This window comes from Tursiops truncatus, chromosome 2 (genome assembly GCF_011762595.2).
Source record: "Tursiops truncatus isolate mTurTru1 chromosome 2, mTurTru1.mat.Y, whole genome shotgun sequence".
In the NCBI taxonomy this organism is placed as follows: Eukaryota; Metazoa; Chordata; class Mammalia; order Artiodactyla; family Delphinidae; genus Tursiops; species Tursiops truncatus.
The window spans coordinates 24,304,629-24,330,856 of record NC_047035.1 but is presented as its reverse complement, the minus strand read 5'-3'; the positions used below and the strand labels follow the sequence as shown (position 1 = coordinate 24,330,856).

The following is a 26,228-nucleotide window of genomic DNA, read 5'->3' as shown; positions in this document are numbered from 1 at the left end:
ACCCAGGTGAAGGTTGATTCCCAGGAATGACTGGTGTATTTATGTTTTTTTCATGGACCTTTTGTGTGTTGTGTAAATCAGGTTGGGTGTATGATGATGACGTACTATTTTGAGAACTTTCCACGTGGTCTGCCTTGTCTCTCCGTGTTCCTATGCCTTTTATGCATGAGGACAGAAGATGTTTGTTTCTTTTGTTCACTGTCATGTCCTCAACACCTAGAAGAGTGCCTGGTATATAGTCACAAATGAGCATATTGTGGTACCTCATAATCTAAAACTATTCATTTACTTCCCAGTATCTACCAAAGTCCATTGATTTTATTCTAATCTCAAAGCACCTTTGTATAACTATTCTTAAAATATGCTTGACGCTTCTGTTAAATTGAAGTTTGTTATTATCTGAGCATACCCCTCTTCTTTCCTTTTCGTGTATAGAGATACTGTTTTATCTACCTGTGAAATCTGATGCCATCACTTCTTTCATTAAAAACCCCACCCATCTATCAAGACCAGCTTCAGACTTTACCACATCAATTCTACTCACCTGCATGCTATAGCCTCTCTCTTCTGAATGCTCCTGGCTTTATCAATATATCTTTGCTGGGTCATTTAGCCATGTTTATATTCTAGTAGTTATTTGTGTGTGCTTAGTCTCCCTTCAGGACAGGGGCTGTTGTCTGCTTCACCTTTGTACCCTCCATAGTGCATATTGGAATGTAGCAAATATTTAGTAAGGACCTTTTCAGTGCCAGGTGCTGAGTTCAGTGGCAGTTGGCTTCATAGGAATGTGAGTGATACTCTCTTCCTGTGTTCTCTAAAATATTTGCTAAACAAATGATTAAACAAATTCACGTTTTGAGCCACATGGTGCTACATAACAGGCCCTGGACTTGGTATTGGATGTACCGGGTTAAAGTCCAGACTGTGGGGCTTCCCTGGTGGCACAGTGGTTGAGAGTCCGCCTGCCGATGCAGGGGACACGGGTTCGTGCCCCGGTCCGGGAAGATCCCACATGCCGTGGAGTGGCTGGGCCCGTGAGCCATGGCCTCTGAGCCTGCGCGTCTGGAGCCTGTGCTCCGCAATGGGAGAGGCCACAACAGTGAAAGGCCCGCGTACCGCAAAAAAAAAAAAAAAAAAGTCCAGACTGTGTGACTTAGGGATGATAACCTACTCCCCCTAAGACCCTTGGTTTTCTGTTCGAAAGTAGGAATGGTAGAGCCACGTTGTGGCATTAAATGAGATAACATATTGGAGGGGGTGGAGGGCTCATAACCAAAGTGTTTGGACTAGAGAAGGTTTCAAATAAAAGTGAGCTTCCTCCTTTCCTATAAAAGTGCTATTTGGATAAAAGTAAAATGTCTGGTTCCCGAAGGTGTGCTTAGCTTTTGTTGTTGTTGTTCTGGCCCTGGCTCCATCAATCTTCTTTGAACAGGCCAAGCAAACTTCTACGAGGCCTGGCTGTGCTGCTGCTCTTTTCTTTTTCTAGCAGCACTCTGGCAAGTATGTATTTGTTCGCTGTGGTGATTATAAACTGCTGCTTCCCTCCTGTTCTTCATGAAATATTTACAGGACTCAAGTTTTGTTTAGTGTCTTGTTTTGCTTTGTCGTGTCTACAGCATACAGAATTACTACCATTTATGAGGGCATTTTCACTTTTGCAAAATGCCTTCACATCCATTATTTCATGTGGTACCATTGACAAGTCAGTGAGCATGGTAGGGCAGGGACCAGCGCCATCAGATGCCTTTTACAAATGAGGAAGTAGAACCTCAGAGTTTAAGGGGTCTGCATACAGCTTAAAAGCGGCAGTGGAGGTCTAGCAAGCACAAGCCACCTGTCTACTAATTTGGTGCCCTCTCCTTCTACTCTGCTTACCCTGGAAGCAAAGGCAGACTCTGGCATCCTTCCTCCTGACCATACCCTCTTTCTTCTTTGCAGAGGCGTCCATCCTGAGCTACGACGGCAGCATGTACATGAAGATCATCATGCCCATGGTCATGCACACCGAGGCAGAGGACGTGTCCTTCCGCTTCATGTCCCAGCGAGCTTACGGGCTGCTGGTGGCCACTACCTCCAGGGACTCTGCCGACACCCTGCGCTTGGAGCTGGATGGGGGGCGCGTGAAGCTCATGGTTAACTTAGGTATCGTATGAAGTACCCTCTGCCACTCTGTTTGGGCTTGTCTTCCCTTTCTTTTCTGATTTTCATTGGTTTGACTGAATTCTTTGTTTGTTTCTTGAAATCTAGCTGCTCACCTCTTGTTTAATAGGCCAAGGATAAATCCCAACAGCAACAAACACCTTCTTGTTTCTGCATGAGGTTTTGATGTCAATTTCTGGTTTCTGACAGTGGTGGTTTCTTTACTAGAAGATTTGTTTTCTAAGTTTCCTTTCTTGGTTTTTTGAATCGTTTAGCTTTGTGTAAAACACGCTACTTTGGTCCATCTTTTGATCAAGCACATTCCCATTAAGTCCAACTCCTTGGTCACCACTCAAAACAGTCAAAGCAGAGGACAGGGACAGGGCATGAGATGGAAGCAAAATGGGAGGGTGGTGTTTGAGAGGACGAAGCCATGTGAGTGGGATGAGAAATGCATTGTTTGAAGCTCCGCAAGGACTGTTCCCATGGGAAATTCTGGTGGCCTTGATGACACTAGTATCTCCTTATATTTACTCTCTCCTAGTGGGGAGCACAAGTCACATTACTTCTGTTGTCCCATCGGGGAAAACTTCTATAAGTTTAGAGTCTCTGACACATGGAAGGATGGTGTGGCTCTTGGTATGCTTCCCTTCCTCCTTCCTGACATTCCTACCCTCACTAGACGGCCCTTTTGATAAAAATTATTAAGTCACACTGTTACCAGTTACTCTGTTCTTATATAATACATATGCATTTTTCCTTAGTGTTGAGAAATTATGACAGTTTCAAATTTGTAGCTTGATTGAGAGAGGACCTGTTCTTCTACTGTAATTACCTATAATGATACTTTGGAAATCCCTCTTTTATGGCCTCACATCCTCTCAGGCTGCTGACCTTCTTGGCTGGATTCTAATCAATCTTCTATGGAGAGTGAGGACCTCTTGGTTTTTGGAAGGAAAAAAAGCAATCTCTATTTCTGCTGATTCTACTCAGTAGAAAGTCCGTGCCCTGTGTTGACAGGATTGTGATACAGCTGCGCTCAAACTTCCTAAGCCTCTGATTTGTTTGGCTATGTAGAATATGTTTAGATACACAACTCCTTCATAAAGATGTCAGTGGAATGGTTTGTCAGAGGCATGGAGAAGACATGATGGACAAATGTATCAGATGCAGGACGATACACAGCCCTAGATGGCCTGGTGGGAAGGTGGGAAATCAATACCAGTCTTATCTGCTGTCAGGTCAACTGGTCACTCTTGAAAAATGCCTATATGCGACAATCCTAAAAATCTCGAGGACACAGAAGACTGTTTTGAGCAGTGGCTTGTTTAGTTGTGTGTCCCTTTTTTTTTCCCCAAGTTGCAGCTTTTACAACACTATGCCCTTTTTCTTTTCCAAGCATATTTGATTTCTGTTGTCAGTGTGTCTCTTGGTTTTTCTTTGGTTTGCGTATGTGTGTGTTTGGTTATTTTGGGTTTTGTTTTTCTCTTTTGCTAGATCTTTGTGGGTGTTCTTGAGTTTCCAATCCTCCCCACCATCAGCCATGGTAAATCAAAAGATGGTATTCAACCCTTCAAAGGCCCAAAGCCTGCGGCCCGCATAGCAAACAGCCTTGAGAACAGAGTGTACTGAGCAGCCTGCAGGGACTGGCATTCCCCTGTCCTCCTCACCTTCCCCTCCCTACACCATCCTGCCCACCTGAAACCAACCAACCAGAGTGCATACCTGAAACCACCACCAGTAGCCTACTGTCAAGTTCTCTGAAAAACAACAGAAGAAATAAAAATTTAAAAAAAACCCTCCCACAACTAAAATGAAAACAAATGTGACCTCCTAACTAGCTCACAGAAAAGAAGATAGGGTCAGTTTTTAACTCTCTATTTCAAGGTAAGAGAGAGCCAGAGATATAAGGAATATTCAGCCCTGTGGGGTCCTGGGGAAATGCACATTGCCTTTAAACAGACAACTTTTTTTTTTTTCCTTTTTAGATGTTGTTTTGTAAGATTAGAAGGCCAACTATGACAGGTCTCACATCTTAGAAGGAAAAATGGAGGTGGAGGGAGATAAAAGGGGATGAAGAAAGAGATGAACAGGTTCTCTCTCTCTCCTTCTCTCTCCCTCTCTGTCTCTCTCTCTCTCACACACACACACATACACACAGTCATAGATCCCAGGTGTATTCCTAGAAGCATTATTTTTGCATTTTAAACTGTCACGAAAATCTGGGAGGCGTGTGTTTTTTTGTTGTTGTTGTTGTTTTTTCCGGTACGCGGGCCTCTCACTGCTGTGGCTTCTCCTGTTGCGGAGCACAGGCTCCGGACGCGCAGGCTCAGTGGCCATGGCTCACGGGCCCAGCCGCTCCGCGGCATGTGGGATCTTCCCGGACCGGGGCACGAACCTGAGTCCCCTGCATCGGCAGGTGGACTCTCAACCACTGTGCCACCAGGGAAGCCCCAAGGTGTGCTTTTTTAAAAGACTCTGCTTTTGCCTCCTGACTCCTTTCTGCACATGATCAGTGTAGCTCTCCTAAGTTGAGGCATCTTAGGCGAAAGAGCACTGTGCTTCTCTAGAAACAGTGGTCACTTCTTTTTTCCCTGAAGGGTATGGTTCACCACAATTACTGGTTTGAATTTACTTTCTTTCAAACCTAACACAGAAAACTGAACTTAAATTCCTTGGACATGTGTGCACAACTGTTCATACTCATGCTTTGTTTGAAGGTTCTCCTACCCCCCTCCCTAGAATATAGCCCTTCATAAATGCTTTTTTCCTCCGTGTCATGAATTCATATTACCCTTTTTTCATTATAGTAGAAAATATCTCCAAGCAGAGTGTGCATTTACGTACACAATCCCCAAAACTAATTTCAAAGGATCCCTCCCTCCATTTAAGTTGTGTCTCTTTTCTAGCACAGGCACGAATGATATTCCAGTTTATTTCAAATTGTTCACACATAGAAGGTCATGATATAAATGTCTGTATTTTTCTGATGTAACGTGTCTCTTAAATATCAAGGGGACTAGGCTTTTCCAAGGGCCTTGCCTTCTGAAGATAGCCAGCCGTGGCAACAGCAGCCACGAGCAATGTCCAGCTACACACAGCACGTTTTTAAAAGCTTTGAGGTTGGCCATTGACCAATCATATTTTTATCTCTTAGTATTAAAAGATATAATAATAATTTTTACTATTATAGTATTTTTAAATATTTTGAAAACCTTATTTTAATCTCACAGTAACTTTCTGAGATAAGTCAATAGTGTTTTTATGATTGCTTGATAGATGTGAAACAAAGAAAGTAGGTCACAGAGGTGGGACTACCCATGTTTCTAAACTACTCAGTCATCATGGGTTATCCGTTACCCCCACAGATCAATACTGTGGATCAGTGATGTGACAGACTTAATGACTTCTAACTGCTTTCATGATGGTCACCTTTTAAACATGCACGGAAGGCATCTTTTTCTTAGTGCTTGGTTTGAATTGAGCCATACAGCAGAAAAGTCAATCAGTATTGGTACAGCCTCATTCACGGGCCTGTAAGAATCCTCAGCAGAAGGCAGGCAGCCCTTCTTCAGTGGTGGAGGCTTGTAGGCAGTGCCATGCAGCTTGGTTAATTGCATTCAGATTCTCCAGATGTTCTCTCTCTGGAAACATGGACTTGCAGACTACTGTTTACTGTATGCATCACTGAAGACATAAAACACCTAGAAACATTCACCTCTTCCGTGCTCAACCTGAAGCTCACCAATATAGAAAATAATAATTTCCCCTTATTTACTAAAATTAAATGAAACAACTGAAACAGAATGAACAGCACACACACACATACCCACATCCCTCAAATACCATGCCAAGGCTCAGGCAGAGAGAGGACTTCGGCTGCTACTGGAGATCTAAAGGAAATTGCCCTCCCAGGTCAGTTCTTCTGATTCATTTTTTCATTAAAAAACAATACATCGGGCTTCCCTGGTGGTGCAGTGGTTGAGAGTCCGCCTGCCAGTGCAGGGGACACGGGTTCGTGCCCTGGTCTGGGAGGATCCCACATGCTGCGGAGCGGCTGGGCCCGTGAGCCATGGCCGCTGAGCCTGTGCGCCTGGAGCCTGTGCTCCGCAACGGGAGAGGCCACAACAGTGAGAGGCCCGCGTACCGCAAAAAAAAAAAAAAAAATACATCATCACTATCAAGACCACCCTCTCAGACCCTGTGAACAAGGAACTGGGGTAGATTTTTCTCCTCAAACTTATTCTTCAAGTAAAGTAGCAAAATAATTTTTCACTTCTTGACTTAACATACCCAATTGTCTGCTGTCTTGAAAGCTGCAAGTCCTCACATTGTTTTAAAGACACCATTCAGTTCATGGAATCACTTGAGTGAACCCAGAAGGACAAGCCCAACCCAGCACCTCTGCCTAGACCAGGTCCTTGACTAAGAATAAATCCTCAGCAGCACAGAAACCAAAGCAGAAAACCACTTCTTGTTTAAAGTTCTTGGGGTTGTTGCTTTAGGCTCACTCTTTCCCCTTCCTTCTCTGAAGCACGCCCATACTTCTGCTTCCCCTCTTTCTTGAATCCATCAGTGAGGGGCATTTCTCCAGCATTTCTCCAGCCTCGGGTGATGGTAGGCGAACCGGCAGCTGAGGCCCCACTTCTTCCTCCCTCCCTGCCCTCCCCTTCCCCAGTCCTCACCAGGGGCATGGCCTCCTCTGTCCGGTGATCGTACCAGTTGCTCCAGGGCTGTTTGCTCCCACTTTTCTGTTGCGGTTGACGACACATGACAAACCTAACCGCACGAAACCAAACCCAGATTTTTCTCAAGAGATGTTCTTCTGGGGAACAAATAAGCTTCCTGCCCGCTTCCTCAGAACGCTTGGGTGTTATAAATTGCTCCTATCTGGATTCACGTAGTTTCATTCTGCCCTGTCATTTGCCACTGGTTTCTTTCTCACGTGCTTAAAATGGTTTACTTCAGGAAATTCAAATCGTGGCATTATCTTCCACAAGTCCTCCAAAACTATTGGGTTAACCTTAGCTAGAAGAAAAGCACAGTTTCTAACTGTATTTTTTTCCTGTAATTTTCTCCTTTCTTTATCATTTTACTTCTACCTTTTAATGTCTGGCTTTAAACAAATTCTTATAGGAATTCCCACAATTGAAAACCAAACTTAGGATCAACTGGGAAGCCTGGTAACAGTTAACCTGAGACATTTCTCTGACCATTCTTCCCAACCCCTACTAACACCCATTGACTCTGCTCTATACCTTTTATGCTGTGTGTCCCTGACTCCAAACAGATATTAATAAAAGGATAGATACTCTGATCTCTGACACAAAATACCTTGTCTGGTGACCAGCACAAGAAAATTAGCCACCCTTTATTCCCTCTCTTTCCCATTAAAAAAAAAGAATTTTCTTTCTTCAAGATGCAGGATCACAGAGGGAAATAGGTAGGATGTCAAAGGTGCCCAAGACCTCCTCCCCATGTGCCTGTCTCGCCTTCTCCTCAAATGCTGTGGGCGCTTGATTCAGTCTGAGCATTCAGGCAGGAAGACGGAGATGGGCTTCATGAGGGGGTTGGTCTGGGGGCCTTTGAAACTACAGCAGAGACCCCAATCAATTATGATAATATCATACAACTCCTTTTAGCCAGCACCCGAGCCCGCCTCTCTAAAATCTGGGATGGGTGTTTGTGCGGTTAGCTGTTTGCAAGTGGCCATTTTATGACAGAAAGTGACCAGGTGGTGTTAACCCTTTCCTTACCTCTGAGGGTAACGGCAAATCTGCCTGCATAAATTTCTATAGCATTTGGGGCCTGACCTGAGGAGAGAGGGTGGAGGGAGTTTGGTTTTAGAAAAAGAGAAAGGGTTAAATACTGCACTGAGAAACTTCATGGACAGATTTGTTAAAATGATACGATATGTCAGACTGGTGATATATCTTTGAAATACTAAAACAAAAATTGTCTTGATGGTACTATTAAAGATAAATTTTAAGAAAAACCAGTTGTAGAGAGAAACAAACTAAAACCTACATTTGGTGGGGAAATTTTTGCAGTATTTTCCAAGTTTAACAAAATTAATATTTCAAAGTCCAGTTTTGAAATACTTTATATAAGTGAATAGGATTTTTGAAAGAAAAAAAAAGCCTACTCGGTGTCTATTGTGGATATATATGTATACCAGTATATATCTCTATACATACGTGTATATATATATGTGTGTGTGTATATATATATGTATCCAACTTTACTAAACAATATACTGTACATATACACCCACCCTTAAGCTTGTGCATACTGTATATATATATATAAAATGGCCACATTTCTTGCGTGTGTCTGTCCCCGGAAGGGTGGACTGATTGTTTTTGGATGTCTGCAGCTGTTACCTTGAAGGATGCAATTTCATCTTTCATTTATTTTTCCCCATCTAGACTGTATCAGGATAAACTGTAACTCCAGTAAGTTTTCCCTCAAGTTTCATTTTGTTCTTTAAAAAAAAAAAGAAAACTGACTTTATTTTGTTTACTGTTTTATGAGCTGTTTTTTATTTGAATTATTTTATTTTTTGACAGTGGAGTTGGGGGGAACTGGGGTTTACAAGCTGAAGGGCTGGGGTGATGGTTTGGGCTGAGTGTGGCCCAGGGTGTGGTTTCGGAATTGCGGCAGGTCCTCTCTTCTTTCCTTGCATTTGTTCTATATGCGGAAAAGGAGGAAAGGGTACCTGGATAATGACTTTGAAAATGAATTGAAATGGTAATTTGTTGTTTTGGGAAAATAACTCTCAGGGGTGGACAAAAAGCATTAGAGCAACCAGAATGCACTTCTCCACTACCAAAAGCTTCAGAAAATGAAAGCAAAGTTCATGACCCACAGGGTGGCTGCCAACTCTGACATTTGTTTCTTGGCATTTATCGCTGTAGGTTTTTTTTTTTGTTTCCCCCTAAGGAGGGTGGGCAAAGCATTGCTCTTGGTAATAATGTAACATTTTAACCAAAGACTTGAGATACATTCTAGCTCTTCTGAATAAAGAATGGCAGACTATTATTTTTACCTTATTCCATTCAAATATTCCACCTCTTGAAGAAGGGTCTTAAGGAGGAACAGGCTGAATACTACTCACGCATTTCTTCCTCTGTCTCAGAAGTGCACATTAACTGGAGTCATGAAGTAGGGCCATAGGAGGAGAAAGAGGAAAGATGGGCATGAGGGAAAGAGTAGAACTAGGTGATAAAAGGAAGAAAGGAAGAAATATACTTTGAGCTCTATAGTGTGTCATATTAGTTAAGGCAATTAAATAACAATTAAGCAACTAGGATAATTGGTTAGGGTGATAAGCTACAACAGACAATCCCAGCATTTCAATGGCTCAACAAAAAAGGTTTCTTTCTTGTTCGGGCAAAGTCCAATGCCAGTTGAGCAGCGCTCCTGGTCAGCTCTCTTCAAAGAAGTAATTCAGGCAACTAAGATTCTTCCATGAGTTGGGTTCAACAACCTTGGAGTTTTTCACCTCTCGTTCTATCCATAGGGAAGAGAGAGAGAGCTTGGATAGTTATGCAATATGTTTTATTGCCTTGCCTGAAAATGCCATACATCGCTTCCGCTTATATTTTGTCAGACATGGTTCCATCTTAAACTCAGAGGAAACTGGGAAATAACAGTCTCCCGTGGACCAGGAAGACAAAACTGGATTGACTGAGCATCTAACACACGTGATTCGCAGTATTGTCTCCTGATTTTCTGCTGCTTTCCTTGCTAGGGTCTTTCTGTAGGAACAAAAGAAAAAAGAAAAGGAGATAGCCTCTTACATTTCATTTACTTGTTTGTCCCATCCTTCTAAAAATTTTAAAGGTGTTAGCTGGTTTAACCTTCTTTCTTGGGAGATACATTATCAGGATGACAAACTAATGAAGCCCAAATCCACTTCTGGGTGGCAAATGTTCCATATAAATGAACAGCAACAACAAAAAGAAATGTAAAAAATTGATATAAACAACAACTTCCTAAAGTACAGTGCTTTCTGCTTGTCCTGGCATCACTTTCAGTTAATTTAAGCAATGTCCTATATTGCTGTGTTTAAATATTTCTAATTAGACAGAAATTTCTCATGATATTTAGATCATTACAAGTCTAATTGAAACATCCTTTTTCTCCGAAGACTGGCATTTTCTCTTTCTTTAAGCAGCTTTATTGATATATAATTTCCATACCACAGAGTTCATCCACTGTAAGCCTACAGTTCAGTGATTTTTATTAAATTTCTAGGGTTGTCCAGATATCACCATATTCACATTTTAGAACATTTCCAACACTCCCCAAATTTCTCTTATGTCCTTTTGCAGTTAATCCCTTCTCCTGCCCATACTCCTAGACAGCTGTTGGTCTGCTTTTGTCTCTATAAACCTGCCTTTTCTGGGCATTTTGTATAAATGGAATCATATAACATGTAGTCATCTGTGTCTGGCTTCTTAAAAAAATATAGCATATCTATAGAAAACTTTTTCTTTTGCATTAGTTTCCAGAAGGAAATAAGATGAAAGCTGAGCATGAAGGTGGAGAACGTCTTCCAAAGTTGAAGCTGGCACCTTCTGGCTTCAGAGACTTATTTGCAGAACAGAGAACTGAGGGAGTTATTTGATCAGGGTATCAGGGCCTGCTTTTTGTGTTCTATCCATACTTTATCTTACATTTAATTCCATATATTCCATCTGATCAGCCATGGAGAGTCATCATAAGACAAGTTCCCAAATTCTTTCTCCTGGGAATACAGTGACTCTTATCCAGGACACAGATGCCAGCAGATTTTCTAAGCCTGAGAAAAGATTTTCTATTCAGAGCCACCAGAAGCAGCATCGAGAGGAAATGCACACGGCAAAGATGCGTTCCCGACTTCGATCACAGCATAGAAAGAATATAACTGGCTTAAATCAATATTTAGGTAAAAAGCCAAGATTGGATTTTGAAAAATCAATTTTGAATTCTCATGATAAATCTTTAACATACTACGGAAGTTAGTTTTGGTGAAAGCATCAGAGAAAGAATACATAGTGCCCACTAGTTGCACAGGGGTTGAATAGAAACAAAACAAAACAAAACAAAACACAAGCTCTTCAAACTAATCTAAGTCCTTTAATGCTGAGGTGTATAGATGTGTACCCAGGGTACTGTAGAGTCACAAAGTATATGTGATACATTTTCTTGAAGTTAATTGTTGATTTGGAGTAAAAACTTGAGTTGAAAGCAAAGTGATATATGATGCAGAAGAACACAAATAAACATGAATCTTATTTAATAGATAAATCTTATTCTTATGTTTTAAGAAAAAAACATAAGAATTCAAAGTCCTGTCATTTTTATTGTGTATCTTCTCTATTCCATTCCCACCATTATTGGCACTTGGGTAGAAAAGTTTGAGAAGACTATACAACTAAATTAGGAGATAAAACAGGTACAGGTGACTAGAACTTTTAAACCCCTCTTCTCACATACCTATCAGAGTTCATAGTTCAACCTGTTATAGAATCTCAAGTTGTTTCTGTAATCTCAAGTTGTGCGGATCCTGCCTCTTACACAGTTTTTCACTGGAAGAGTACAAGAAGTAAGATTGATTTGCAGCCTGAGTGTGAGAGGGAAGGACTTTCCACTTACTCCTGAGCTCCAGCTGGCATTTCAGTAGCTGTCATAGGGTGTAATTGCTCAAGTTGCAACACAAAACTTTTTTCTCTTGAAGGGACATAGTGAATTAAACTTTAAGTTTGTATATAAGTTCATGAATTTTTCCAGTTAATTCTTTTTTAGAATGCCTGTTCTGTGAAAAGTCAGTCAGGTAACATACTGAATGACATCATCTGTTTGTTTTTTTTTTTTTCCTGTTCATCTGCCTCAAAATATTGTTCGTTCAGGGAAATGGCTATTTCCAAGGGTTTGTGTGACTGTCTTTTTAATGGCAAGAAGAACATGAAGAAGGACCATCTTCCAGTGTGAGGAGAAAATAACTGGACATGATAGAGGGCAGTGATCACAAGACAAAAGCCTTTTTCCTTTTGGCTTTCTTGGCTGGCCCTTCTGTCAGTAACTGACACAGCTCCATGACAAGGGTTTCCAAGAAGCAGAAACAATTTTCTAATCAGGTTCTCTGCCTTTCTCCCTTTCTTACTTTCTCTTTTCCAGTACTTTGTCTTTCCCCATAATATCTATGATATACTTATCATTACTCATTCCAAATATTACTACCCCTGCTCTCCAAATCCTGCAAGGTACCACACCATAAACTCTTCTCAGGCTGTTATCACCAAACATTTATTAGAGACTGTGCCAATCAAAGTCTTTGGTTGAATTGGGGATATGCTGTGTTTGATTCATCTGCCAGGGATATTTCAAAATAAGTAGTAAGGAAATTTCCAATTTAGAACTGACTTTAAAACTGCGAAAGAGCAACAGAGTTGGCAGTCATCATGGTGGATTGAACTCCAGGGTGACCTGGAGCACAGCTAAAGAAAACAGGGCTGCTTTCTGGGAATTTCTGGAGGAAATCACTCATTCCTATGGTTCCAGTTCCATGAGGCTGGCAGTACCTAAGAGGCATGCAGTTCTGAAAACAGGTATGAACTTCTTGTTGATCTCGTGGGTGTTTGCTCAAATGAAAGTCTGTAAAATGGTTTGTCGTCTTGAACCTTGTCTGATTGTGACTCTGCCCTATGATTTCCTAGCCCCTCCTTCATCCCATCCCTTTTAAGCTGTGTGCTGTATGAATGAATACAGTGACCTCATATTGATTAAATGAGTATAGTATGAGTGAATATAGTGAACACAAATTAATGAATGTCAGTTTCCCGCTTTTTTCCAGTCTTTCTCTCTCAAAGGCTAATTCCTCTGTGTGTGGCCATTCTCTCAATCTTTCTGGAAAGGAGGGCATATATCACATGAAAGTTGTGAGGAAATCGTGAGTTTTGTGTATATGCCTGACTATTTAGGTATATGTAGAGCTCCCCCCAGTTACTTTGAACTTGAAGCCTTACTAACTTACCTGTGATAAGATTAATGTTTTCCTTCTTTGACATACAAAAATATACTGACCTTAAGACAGGGAAGTGCCACAATGTAGTCATTTGTGTCTGAGAACAGCTTTTATAATCTTGTCCACTTCCCACAGACTCTGTTATCTTTGAATCATAGAGATGCACAGTAATATAAGAGCTGCAAGAAAATAACATCACAAGGATGTTCTATATCTCCAAATCATACCTCTGAAAACTACTAGTGTTTACTAAATATTCCTTCTCTCGCACTTGCTCTGCCTTGCACCTGTTTTTTGCTTTTTGCCTTCGCTTCTCTGCTTTGGGTTTCCAGGCAGACTCAATGCCAGTGTTTTGGCAAAGTCAACAGGGTGTGGGTGGTTCTTGCTTAATTTAGGCATTAAAATTTATTACACTAGACTTCTGGTTTTCTTCTCTTTTTCTCTGTCTTCCCTGTCTGTGGTACCAGAATAAGTGACATCATCTTTAGGCCTGCTTCATCTAGAAATCCCAGAGCTGACTTGTTGAGCTTATCCCTTTAACTCAGAAACACTTACCTCCTCAGGTCAACCAGGAGGCTGACTTCTTCATTATTAAGTCTCTGCAAAGGAAACTGTAGAACCTCTCTGGTATCCATTCCAAGATTTGGATCACCATTGCTGTCAGCCTGATCATACTACTTCTCTTAGTAGAGTTTTAGTGAAGATGGAAAAAAATCACAAAGCAGAATCTTATATCCAATAATGTATTATTCTTTATCCAACTATCAACATCACACCTGAGACTTTGTATTTCTTTATGGAATGATTATGGTGTACTTCAACTTTTACCAAAACCTGAATTTTAAAAGATAACACATAATTTTGTTGCTCTTTGGAATGTTTTATATTTCTTGTGACATATAAAATACCTCACATGTAAGTTTATTCATAGTATCAATAATAGGCAGATTTGACTGTGATAGTAGGATGCTTCCTAAATAAACATTGAATATTACAAAGATAGGCTGGGTTCAACCCTTTCTATACCACTAATGAGTTTTGTGTCTGTGGACAATTTACTTTAACCCTCAGTTTCCTCAGTTGTAAAATGTGCATAATTATAGTATCTGCGTCTTTGAGTAAGAACAGAAGCTAGAACGTAACATGTGCTAAATGTGTGGTGATGGTGATGGTTTTGGTGATGATGAGGATGACTTGTACTAGCAGAGTATTTCAACTGAAAAGATGATCTTTTGAGAACTGTTTTTGTTCAAGAATGGATACCTATGTATTCTTAAAGCCTTTCTTGGTAGCTTAATAGATGCCTGTAAAATGAGCATCCTACTTCCTTCAGTCTATTACTCAGGGCAATAATAAACTCTTTTCAAGGCCATCAGAGTTGCATTGGATTCTGCATCAATAGCATTACTAATACTGTTGATGAGAACATCACATTGGCTTTTTTTTCCCCCTCAGTGCATTATGATAAACAAATACTTGATGTTAACCCAGAACTAATGAAAGTATTTTGGTTTCATGAGTTCTTCTGTTTTTGTCTTGGAGACTCTGATATCATTTTAATGAAAGCTTAATAGTGTTCTAAAATGAAAATATTATCTTTAAAGTGCACAGATATGATTCAATGATATCATATTTGTGACTTTAATATCTTCTAATATCAATTTTGTATAATCTAAACAGGAACTAAAATAAAAGAGAGTCAGAGAAATAAGAGTTTTTGCAGCAAGGGTACAGATTTCTGGCTAAGAACATTACTGTCTGTCTGGCTTCCTTGGTACATTCCTGGCATGGATTTAGTCAAGTTTATTCAGACCATTGTGAGAAAGGAGGGCTAGATCACCAAGAGGAGAAGAGAGTCATCCCCTTCTTAGGAGATCTTGTATTTTGGTTTCAACCAGTTTGTTGAGGCATAGCATAAGTCAGTATGTTAAGAGATTCACATGTGGACCTTTGGGTAATTGAAATTACACATATTCCATACACATACACAAAGGCTGGTGGTTCAGGCCTTATCAGATTTATACATGATGCCCAGAGAAGTAGAGAATTAATGACCATTTAGCAGTTAGAACTACAGTACCATCCATCCCCAAATTCTGAGAATGTCCTTTGAGCACAGGTTAAAATAGAGAAAATCAGAAGAAGGAACGTCTCTTTCAGTGGCTTTAGCTAAGACCACTTTTTCTGTGATTTGAAACTGATCCCTGGGCTCTAACATGCAAATCTATCACTTTTTGGTCTGCTTCTCTTATGTACAGTGGGCTCCTGGTATGGAAAAGTCCACTCAGGAAGGTATTTTAACATTTGTAATCCATCTGGATTTTAGAAAGGATAAAGGGATTGGGATCAAGCACCCAATTAAAGAGTAGATAGAAGTGAGATTGAAGCATTATATTATAAATAAGTGGCTTCCCAAGGAGAGTGTTTTGTCTCATAAAAGGAAGAAGCAGAGGAAATAGCAAAGGAGATGGAAAAAACAAAGAAGTTAAAAACACACTTCACGAAGTATATAGATATAAGCAAAGTTGATAGAGTTACTGAATTTTAGAAAAGGTTGATAAATAAAGGCGTAAAATTTCTCTATCTGAACATCCTAAAAAAGAGCAAACACCTTGCCAATTTAGGAATGATCTATGGTGAACTGAACTGTCTGGCAAGAGCGGCAATATAGACTCCTAGAACTGTTTACAATCACAGTTCAAGCCACTGTACTTTTCCATGAAATTAGTGTACATAGTTTGGAGATATGTACATACATATAGTGATATCTTATGTCAACACAGCCTCAAATTTTTATGCTGATATCTGGCCACTGTAGGATTTTCATGACCTGAAGCTACCTTGGACATAGTGTATACTTAAAAAATAATTAAGTCACTGAGGTAATGAATTGTACCCATTTCTCTACCTTAATTTATTATTTTTACAAATACTCTTAGGGATCGATACAGAGACACAAGCCAGAAAAATATAAACTACAGCTCTTTGTTTTGTTGTCATTCTAAAAGGAAGAAAAAAATAACTGGAGTGAATTTGTTCTTTTATCCCTAATAATCTGAAAGAATAAATATTATTTCCTCTGTAAAGCAGGGAATTTCAGACAAAATGAAGGTTTTCATGAAATCCAATTTGTCCAGGCTTTGGTTGGGTCAGAAGAATTTCATGAAGGAAGGTGAATGTGTATCAGTAAATATTACATGTTGTCACTCTTTGTTCACTTATTCGATGATCATTTACTGAGAGTTAACTGGGTTCCAGGTGTTGATGTCAGTTTTAGGGATTTATACTGTGGATTTCCAAGGAAAATGCAGAAGGAATCCTCATAGACTAGGCACACACCCATTTTCCCCTCGTTTTCTGTTTCTCTTAGAGAAATTGAAACTCAGATGTATGTACCTTTAAAATCCAGATGAGTTTCTCATAGATTTTATTCAGCAATTGTTCATTTCAGTATTCCATTCAACATAATGGTTTCTTTTTTTCACAATGTATGTATATTCCTAGTGCTGAGGCCCTGAACACTGGGTCTCCTTAGTCACGTCTTTTTCCTTATTTTCCTTTTTCTGTTTTGGCTTGTCCTCCTGCGTCTGACCACCTGCTTAGAGCCATACAAAACGTCAACAGCTGATGTTTCAGGCGCTGTAATTTTGACTATAAATGGTGTTTCTGTTTTTTCTTCTACGGTTTGAAAATGTCTTTTTATACTCTGATCCATTTTATTTGTCTAATTGCCGCAGTAAGGTTTACAAGGTTTGCTATATACAAGTTCGCTAGGTATTAGGCACAGTTTATATTTAGGAACAGTTTATATTTTGAAAATTAGGAAGGATCACTTTATCAATGAGGTGTAGTACGTGTAGTAACCATTTGACAAGTTAACATTACCAACCAAACCCTTTATTCCTGTTTGATAACAAGATAAATGCATCAGTGAATATACTTCTTTTTTGTTGCTTTTCACTAGATAGTATATATAGTGCAGCAGGTTTCACTCATACATTATTTAGGAGAAGATTATAATTTGAATTATAGAATTTCTGGAACAGTTAACCACAAAGTGCAAGTCTCCCTACTGATTCAGAGCATCTCAGCAGAGTTTATCTCAGTTTTAGAATCAATTTTGGGAAGAAAGCTTAGACACCAGGGGATGTTGCTTCTGAAAGAAACAGAGTAATTTTCTGGCTGTTCTATTGATTAAGTGACTAAAATCACAAGGCTTTCTAACTGGATGTTTATTAGAAGTTGGAGAAATAAATCTTAAAGGGGATGTTTACATTTTCCTTCTGACAATGAAGTTGTTTCAGAGTAAATCTGATTATACAATATTTGTATACAAAACAATTTTGCTGTCATCCCAAAAGCCTTGTGAAAGCAAGAGGTATATGGTGCTTAGTTATAGTAATCTAAGTCTTCCTGAATGGCTGACATTATATTGCAATAGGAAAATGTTAAAAAGCATGTGTTCTAAAAGAGAGACAAAATGTAATAGAGATCATATCCCCTGAAGCAAAGTCTCTGAACGGTTATGAGCTCAGGATCCTCCCAGTAGGCCTGTCAGGGGCATATATTTAAATATTAACATATTATGAATGGGGAAGCCAAGGCTTGTGGAAGGTGCGTGCATTGCATAAGGTCTCAGGGTGATCAGTGGCAGGCATGAGTCTTCAAAAATTTCATTTTCTGATTCTTAATCAAATGAACACCATTTGTCACCTAAGTTGTAGTCTTTTAGTGATGCTACGAAACATGATTTTCTTCAGAATTAGTTTTAAAAAATGCAGGGTGGGGGGGTAAACCACTGCAAAGATACCAAATTAGGAAGGATATGGTGACCTAAACTCTTGGTTGTTGGGTGAACAGCATTATGAATAGAGTGAGGTTTAGTTCTGAAGTCTAAGAGATGACAGAGAGATGAAATTCATGTTACCTACAAGTGTGGGCAGGATAAAATCTAAAACAGTAAACGGGGGCTATTCCTCTGTTCTTAAGAAAATAAAACGTAAGAAAATTAGAAATGTTCAAGGTGGAGAGAAGAAGGGCTGTCTATTTCCTCTGAGTGGTTTTCCTGTGACAGTCTGTCAGGAAGCCCTTTTCCTTCCAAGGAGAAGGAACTACCCCACTGACCGAAAGGAGGATGCCCCCAGGAGTGGGGTGGTGAGAGAAGCAGAGACAGAAAACAGGAAAGGAGCCGAAGCAGCAGGTGGCAAGAACATAATGTGTGCAAAGTAGGCAAAGACCAAGAGAAAGGACACACATGAGTATTTGTAATGGAGTAGCATAAGAGGAATGTGTTCTATCGCTGTAGAAAAATTCTGTATCTTTCTGATCTCACAAAGAAAAAGAAAACACAGTAGAAGGTGAATAAAGACAATATGGTGAAGCCATTGGCCTAGGGGATGGCTAGAGAAGGCTTGCCATCTCCTTATAAGAAGAAATTCATGGTTGAAATTAAAGTCATATTGTATACCTGTCAATAGTTGGAATGTTTAACTTAACTGTTTGATTCACTGATTGTTATTTACAAGCAAACTCCCTATTTGATAAAAGAACCAATTAAAAAAAAAAAACTTGCTGATTATCAGAAATAGAAAAGCTAGGTGTTCTATTACCCTAATGACTAGGTAAGTGCCCAGGTACTTATCCATGACTGAGTTTATCCATACCCCTACATACCTGGTAGAATGAGAATCTCATGATTGACATCTCAAAGGCAAGAAAATTGAACACTAAGTGAAGACACAACCCCATTCTTTCCCCTTGACAAATTTTCCCTGAATGCTTTTCTTCCTTTGTTACAGCAAAGATGGATGCTGCTAAGTCCATATACAAGGACATTTGCAATAACAAATTTTAAACCTTTGCTATTGTTATATAAAGTGATCGACTTTACAAATGGCTACTAGTTACAGTAAAAATTATAGCCAAGATTGTTTTCTGCCTGCCAGGCTCTGAGATGAGCAGTTTGCTTGCATGATCTTGTTTAATCTTCACCATGGCCTTATAAGGTGTTATTATCCTCATTTTAGACATGAGACTTAATCATGTGAAATGCTTTGCCTGGCCTCACCTTCAGTATATCTGACCTCAATGCTGTGCTCCTCACGACCGGACATGTTACCTCTCCAGCTCAGATGCTGACATGTTGAGGCTCAAATGAACGCAATCAGCACTCCAGGACAAGGGCTAATGGTCCCCACGAAAGACGCTGCATCTAGTCACTAATAAATCCTATTTCTTTAGCTTGTCTTTCTGTAACCTTGACCTTTCCGGAGTCAGGCTTCCTCACCTCAGCTTTATAGACATATTAGTGTCCCGTTCTTATTCATAACTAGTCTCTAAGGCACTGCTTAATTCTGTGACAGGAAGGTACTTGGCATGTAGGGGTGCATAGAGGATGAATTAGGAATTATCACAGACATAGGGATGACTAAGAAGAGGGTAGTGTTGGAATGCCGTAACAGCTAATTGCTGAGTCATCCTCCATGTGCCTGATGCCTAGTTGGTATTCCTTGTCTTTTATCTCTTTCCATTAGACCCTAGTGCTCTAGTCTCAGCAAACAGATTGTGGTTACCCGACTTCCCCAAACTCTCTTATACCTCCGTTTCTGCATCCATGCTTTACCTTATGTGGACCATTTCTGTCTGTATCTCCATAGCCAACTGCTTCTCATCCTTCATGACAGCTCAGGGGTCACCACTCTTGCGAAGCCTTCCCTTCCTCAGGCGTGTCAAGGTTTGTTCATCTCTAAAGTTCCAGAGCACCCTGAATGCACAGCTTTCAGAAGTCTCATCACATTTGTGTTGCTTTATTTGCTTACATGTGTACCTCCTGAACCAATCTTTGGATTCCTCACAGTTTGGGAAAATGTCCTATTCGTCATTGTATCTTCACTGTCTGGCCAGTGCCAGACATATAGTTGGCCTTAATGCACATTTATTGAATTAATAATTATAAGCCTAATGACTTGAAACTTTGGATGACAAGAGAAATCTCCATGTATGAATACAGATTACTTAGTAAGAGGAAAATTGTTCCATATTTAACAAAGAAGGAAATCTCAGCAGATCCAATTAGGATACCATAGATTAACATGTTAAGGATATTTGTCCAGGTCCTAAAGAGAAATATGTTTTTAGAAATCCTTACTAAATACTACTATGTTAGAAGGCTGACATTTAAAATGAGGAAATGTGATTTCAAATTGATCTGACTCTTCTTTTGATTGTTCAAAGAAACATCGGAAGCACAAATTGCTTTTGGGCAGTATTGTTCTGTACATGTCAAATTGTGTAGGTTTTATGTCTCACCCACCCTGGATAGAAATCTATACTCTTTCCTGTATTATTTTTATAGGCCCCTTTAAGCTTCAAACTGATCCTAAAGAGAATGAGGAACATTACTCAGAGCAGAAAAACAAAACAAAAACAAACAACAACAGCATGGGTGGCAGCGTTACCTGGTGGGAAGAAAAGAACTTGTGGGTTCAGTTATACCTGCTCTGCTACTCATTAGCCCTTGTCCCTAAGGCAATTTCTCTGAGCCATCATTATTAGTAGTAATAGCTATAACATCATTTGATGAAGAAGAAAAATAATTGAACGGAAGCCTTGCTCCCAACCATGTGATTTTCATCCCAGCATTTAAACGGGCACCAAAACCCGCTGTCACTCCTGTGGCCCTCATGTCTCACAGCTTGGATTGCTCGTTGATCATTTGAACTTGTAACAATAGAAACATCAGTTACCCGGGCCTCCTGGGTACTTGCCTAACCTTTCTGATTTTTCAAAGGAAATTGCTTCTTTTGTAAAATGTTTCACAGGAGATAGGACAGGAATCAGTGTTTGAAGAAGCTGAGTGTGCCCGAGATAACTTCCAGGGTTTTAATGTAGCAGCTGGTATAGAATCTTGTGCGAAATGAATTCAGGGCTTTTTCTCTCACTCCAAGTAAGGTCATATTATTAAGAGTGAGGATCCTCATCTAGCAAAGTCACGGGGATCAAGGGTTCAGTTTAATGCCAGAGAGGTTAAGCTGTCCTTGGTAAAGCTGAGTGGTACAAGTGCCACGCCTTTATGTTTGCCTATGAAGAGATATATACAGAAGAAACAAAAACATCAAAAATGGGCCAGTGTTCAGTGAGCATTTATTTTGGGCCATGTAATATTTTCAGTTGTTACATATATTCTGTAATCCCACAATAACTATATGCAGTAGGCAGAACCGTCTATATAATTTGTGGAGCCTAGTGCAAAATGAAAATGTGAACCCCTTGTTAAAAAAGGAGGAAAGAAGCTTACCCTTTTCTTTAACACTCTGTCTTTCTCTACCTGTGGTGGTGTTTTTCTTTCCTTTTACTTAAATTTGCCATCTGATGTGCTCCCTCAAGCATGAGGATACTCATGGGGTGAGTGCAGACCCTCACAGTCACACAAGACTCCACCCAACGGCTCAGCACAAAGGGCAGAAAGTAGCAGCAGTTGTTTTCTGGGTGGAGGTAGAAAAGAGGGTGGCCAGGCAGTCATCCTCAGGGCCAGGAGCATGCATGAATGAAGGCTCCCTTTCAACATCACTTAAAAAAAAAATTCAAAGATAAAATTCTTCTTTATTTTTTTTAAATTTTATTTTTTTTTATACAGCAGATTCTTATTAGTCATCAATTTTATAGACATCAGTGTATACATGTCAATCCCAATCTCCCAATTCATTGCACCCCCACCCCCACCCCCCTGCCGCTTTCCCCCCTTGGTGTCCATACGTTTGTTCTCTACGTCTGTGTCTCAATTTCTGCCCTGCAAACTGGTTCATCTGTACCATTTTTCTAGGTTCCACATATATGTGTTAATATATGATATTTGTTTTTCTCTTTCTGACTTACTTCACTCTGTATGACAGTCTCTAGGTCCATCCACGTCTCTAGAAATGACCCAATTTTGTTCTTTTTATGGCTGAGTAATATTCCATTGTATATATGTACCACAACTTCTATATCCATTCATCTGTCGATGGGCATTTAGGTTGCTTCCATGACCTGGCTATTGTAAATAGTGCTGCAGTGAACATTGGGGTGCATGTATCATTTTGAATTATGGTTTTCTGTGGGTATATGCCCAGTAGTGGGATTGCTGGATCATATGGTAATTCTATTTTTAGTTTTTTAAGGAACGTCCATACTGTTCTCCATAGTGGCTGTATCAGTTTACATTCCCACCAACAGTGCAAGAGGGTTCCCCTTTATCCACACCCCTCCGGCATTTGTTGTTTGTAGATTTTCTGACGATGCCCATTCTAACTGGTGTGAGGTGATACCACATTGTAGTTTTGATTTGCATTTCTCTAATAATTAGTGATGTTGAGCAGCTTTTCATGTGCTTCTTGGCCATCTGTATGTCTTCTTTGGATAAATGTCTGTTTAGGTCTTCTGCCCATTTTTGGATTGGGTTGTTCGTTTTTCTAATATTTTTTTTTTTTTTTTTTTTTTTTTTTGCGGTACATGGGCCTCTCACTGTTGTGGCCTCTCCCATTGCGGAGCACAGGCTCCGGACGCGCAGGCTCAGCGGCCATGGCTCACGGGCCCAGCCACTCTGCGGCATGTGGGATCTTCCCGGACCAGGGCACGAACCCGTGTCCCCTGCATCGGCAGGCAGACTCTCAACCACTGCGCCACCAGGGAAGCCCCGTTTTTCTAATATTGAGCTACATGAGCTGTTTATATATTTTGGACATTAATCCTTTGTCCATTGATTCATGTGCAAATACTTTCTCCCATTCTGAGGGTTGTCTTTTCGTCTTGTTTATGGTTTCCTTTGCTGTGCAAAAGCTTTGAAGTTTCATTAGGTCCCATTTGTTTATTTTTGTTTCTATTTCCATTACTCTAGGAGGCAGATCAATAAAGACCGTGCTGTGATTTATGTCAAAGAGTGTTCTCCCTATGTTTTCCTCTAGGAGTTTTATAGTGTCCAGTCTTACATTTAGGTCTTGAAAACACATTTTGAGTTTATTTTTGTGTATGGTGTTAGGGAGTGTTCTAATTTGATACTGTTCTAATTTGATACTTTTACGTGTAGCTGTCCAGTTTTCCCAGCACCACTTATTGAAGAGACTGTTTTTTCTCCATTGTATATCCTTGCCTCCTTTGTCATAGATTAGTTGACCATAGGTGCGTGGGTTTATCTCTGGGCTTTTTATCTTGTTCCATTGATCTATGTTTATGTTTTTGGGCCAGTACCATATTCTCTTGATTACTGTAGCTTTCTAGTATAGTCTGAAGTCAGGGAGTCTGATTCCTCCAGCTCCATTTTTTTCCCTCAAGACTGTTTTGGCCATTCAGAGTCTTTTGTGTCTCCGTACAAATTTTAAGATTGTTTTGTTCTAGTTCTGTAAAAATGCCATTGGTAATTTGATAGGAATTGCATTGAATCTGTAGATTGCTTTGGGTAGAATAGTCATTTTCGCAATATTGATTCTTCCAATCCAAGAACATAGTATATCTCTCGATCTGTTGGTATCATCTTTAATTTCTTTCAGTGTCTTATAGTTTTCTGCATACAGGTCTTTTGTCTCCCTAGGTAGGTTTATTCCTAGGTACTTTATTCTTTTTGTTGCAGTGGCAAATGGGAGTGTTTCCTTAATTTCTCTTTCAGATTTTTCATCATTAGTGTATAAGAATGCAAGAGATTTCTGTGCATTGATTTTGTATCCTGCAACTTTACTAAATTCATTGATTAGCTCTAGTAGTTTTCTGGTGGCATCTTTAGGATTCTCTATGTATAGTATCATGTCATCTGCAAACAGTGACAGTTTTATTCTTCTTTTCCAATTTGTATTCCTTTTATTTCTTTTTCTTCTCTGATTGCCGTGGCTAGGACTTCCAAAACTATGTTGAATAATAGTGGCGAGAGTGTACATCCTTGTCTTGTTCCTGATCTCAGGGGAAATGCTTTCAGTTTTTCACCATTGAGAATGATGTTTGTGGTGGGTTGGTTGTATGTGGCCTTTATTATATTGAAGTAGGTGCCCTCTATGCCCACTTTCTGGAGAGTTTTTATCATAAATGGGTGTTGAATTTTGTCCAAAGCTTTTTCTGCATCTATTGAGATGATCATATGGTTTTTCTTCTTCAATTTGTTAATGTTGTGTATCACATTGATTGATTTGCATATATTACAGAATCCTTGCATCCCTGGGATAAATCCCACCTGATCATGGTGTATGATCCTTTTAATGTGTTGCTGGATTCTGTTCACTAGTATTTTGTTGAGGATTTTTGCATCTATATTCATCAGTGCTATTGGTCTGTAATTTTTTTTTTTGTACTATCTTCCCCTGGTTTTGGTACAGGGTGATGGTGGCCTCATAGAATGAGTTTGGAAGTGTTCCTTCTTCTGCAATTTTTGGAAGAGTTTGAGAAGGATGGGTGTTAGCTCTTCTCTAAATGTTTGATAGAATTCACCTGTGAAGCAATCTGGTCCTGGACTTTTGTTTGTTGGAAGATTTTTAATCACAATTTCAATTTCATTACTTGTAATTGGTCTGTTCATATTTTCTAGTTCTTCCTGGTTCAGTCTTGGAAGGTTATACCTTTCTATGAATTTGTCCATTTCTTCCAGGTTGTCCATTTTATTGGCATAGAGTTGCTTGTAGTAGTCCCTTAGGATGCTTTGTATTTCTGCAGTGTCTGTTGTAACTTCTCCTTTTTCATTTCTAATTTTATTGATTTGAGTCCTCTTCCTCTTTTTGTTGATGAGTCTGGCTAATGGTTTATCAATTTTGTTTACCTTCTCAAAGAAGCAACTTTTAGTTTTATTGATCTTAGCTATTGTTTTCTTTGTTTCTATTTCATTTATTTCTGCTCTGATCTTTATGATTTCTTTCCTTCTGCTAACTTTGGGTTTTGTTTTTTCTTCTTTCTCTAGTTCCTTTCTGTGTAGGGTTAGATTGTTAATTTGAGATTTGTCTCGTTTCTTGAGGTAGGCTTGTATAGCTATAAACTTCCCTCTTAGAACTGCTTTTGCTGCATCCCATAGGTTTTGGATCATCGTGTTTTCATTGTCATTTATCTCTAGGTATTTTTTGATTTCCTCTTTGATTTCTTCAGTGATCTCTTGGTTATTTAGTAACATATTGTTTAGCCTCCATGTGTTTGTGTTTTTTACATTTTATCCCTGTAATTGATTTCTAATCTCATAGCATTGTGGTCGGAAAAGATGCCTGATATGATTTCAATTTTCTTAAATTTACTGAGGCTTGATTTGTGACACAAGATGTGATCTATCCTGGAGAATGTTCCATGCGCACTTCAGAAGAAAGAGTAATCGGCTGTTCTTGGATGGGATGTCCTATAAATATCAATTAAATCTATCTGGTCTATTGTGTCGTTTAAAGCTTCTGTATCCTTATTTATTTTCACTTTGGATGATCTGTCCATTGGTGTAAGTGAGGTGTTAAAGTCCCCCACTATTATTGTGTTACTGTCAATTTCCTCTTTTATAGCTGTTAGTATTTGCCTTATGTATTGAGGTGCTCCTATCTTGGGAGCATATATATTTATAATTGTTATATCTTCTTCTTGGATTGATCCCTTGATCATTATGTAGTATCCTTCCTTGTCTCTTGTCACATTCTTTATTTTAAAGTCAATTTTATCTGATATGAATATTGCTACTCCAGCTTTCTTTTGTTTTCCATTTGCATGGAATATCTTTTTCCATCCCATCACTTTCAGTCTGTATGTGTCCCTAAGTCTGAAATGAATCTCTTGTAGACAGCATATATATGGGTCTTGTTTTTGTATCCATTCAGCAAGCCTTTGTCTTTTGGTTGGAGCATTTAATCCATTCATGTTTAAGGTAATTATTGATATGTGTGTTCCTGTGACCATTTTCTTAATTGTTTTGGGTTTGTTTTTGTAGGTCGTTTTCTTCTCGTGTTTCCCACTTAGAGAAGTTCCTTTAACATTTGTTGTAGAGCTGGTTTGGTGGTGCTGAATTCTCTTAGCTTTTGCCTGTCTGTAAAGCTTTTGATTTTTCCATCGAATCTGAATGAGATCCTCGCCGGGTAGAGTAATCTTGCTTGTAGGTTCT

At 39.5% G+C, this 26,228-nt stretch overlaps 1 protein-coding gene across 23 annotated transcripts in view; it reads left to right on the top strand.

Moving 5' to 3' along the window:
* NRXN3 (neurexin 3) overlaps positions 1-26,228 on the top strand; it is a 1,624,030-nt gene that overhangs the window by 574,502 nt on the left and 1,023,300 nt on the right. For 15 of the 23 annotated variants that reach the window (XM_033850765.2, XM_033850767.2, XM_033850766.2 and 12 more), the window contains 2 exons: positions 1,939-2,142; positions 8,568-8,594. In XM_033850765.2, the coding sequence (XP_033706656.1) occupies positions 1,939-2,142; positions 8,568-8,594 (231 nt within the window). The remainder of the gene's footprint in view (positions 1-1,938; positions 2,143-8,567; positions 8,595-26,228) is intronic. The other 8 variants (XM_019920055.3, XM_019920041.3, XM_019920046.3 and 5 more) reach the window with 1 other exon arrangement.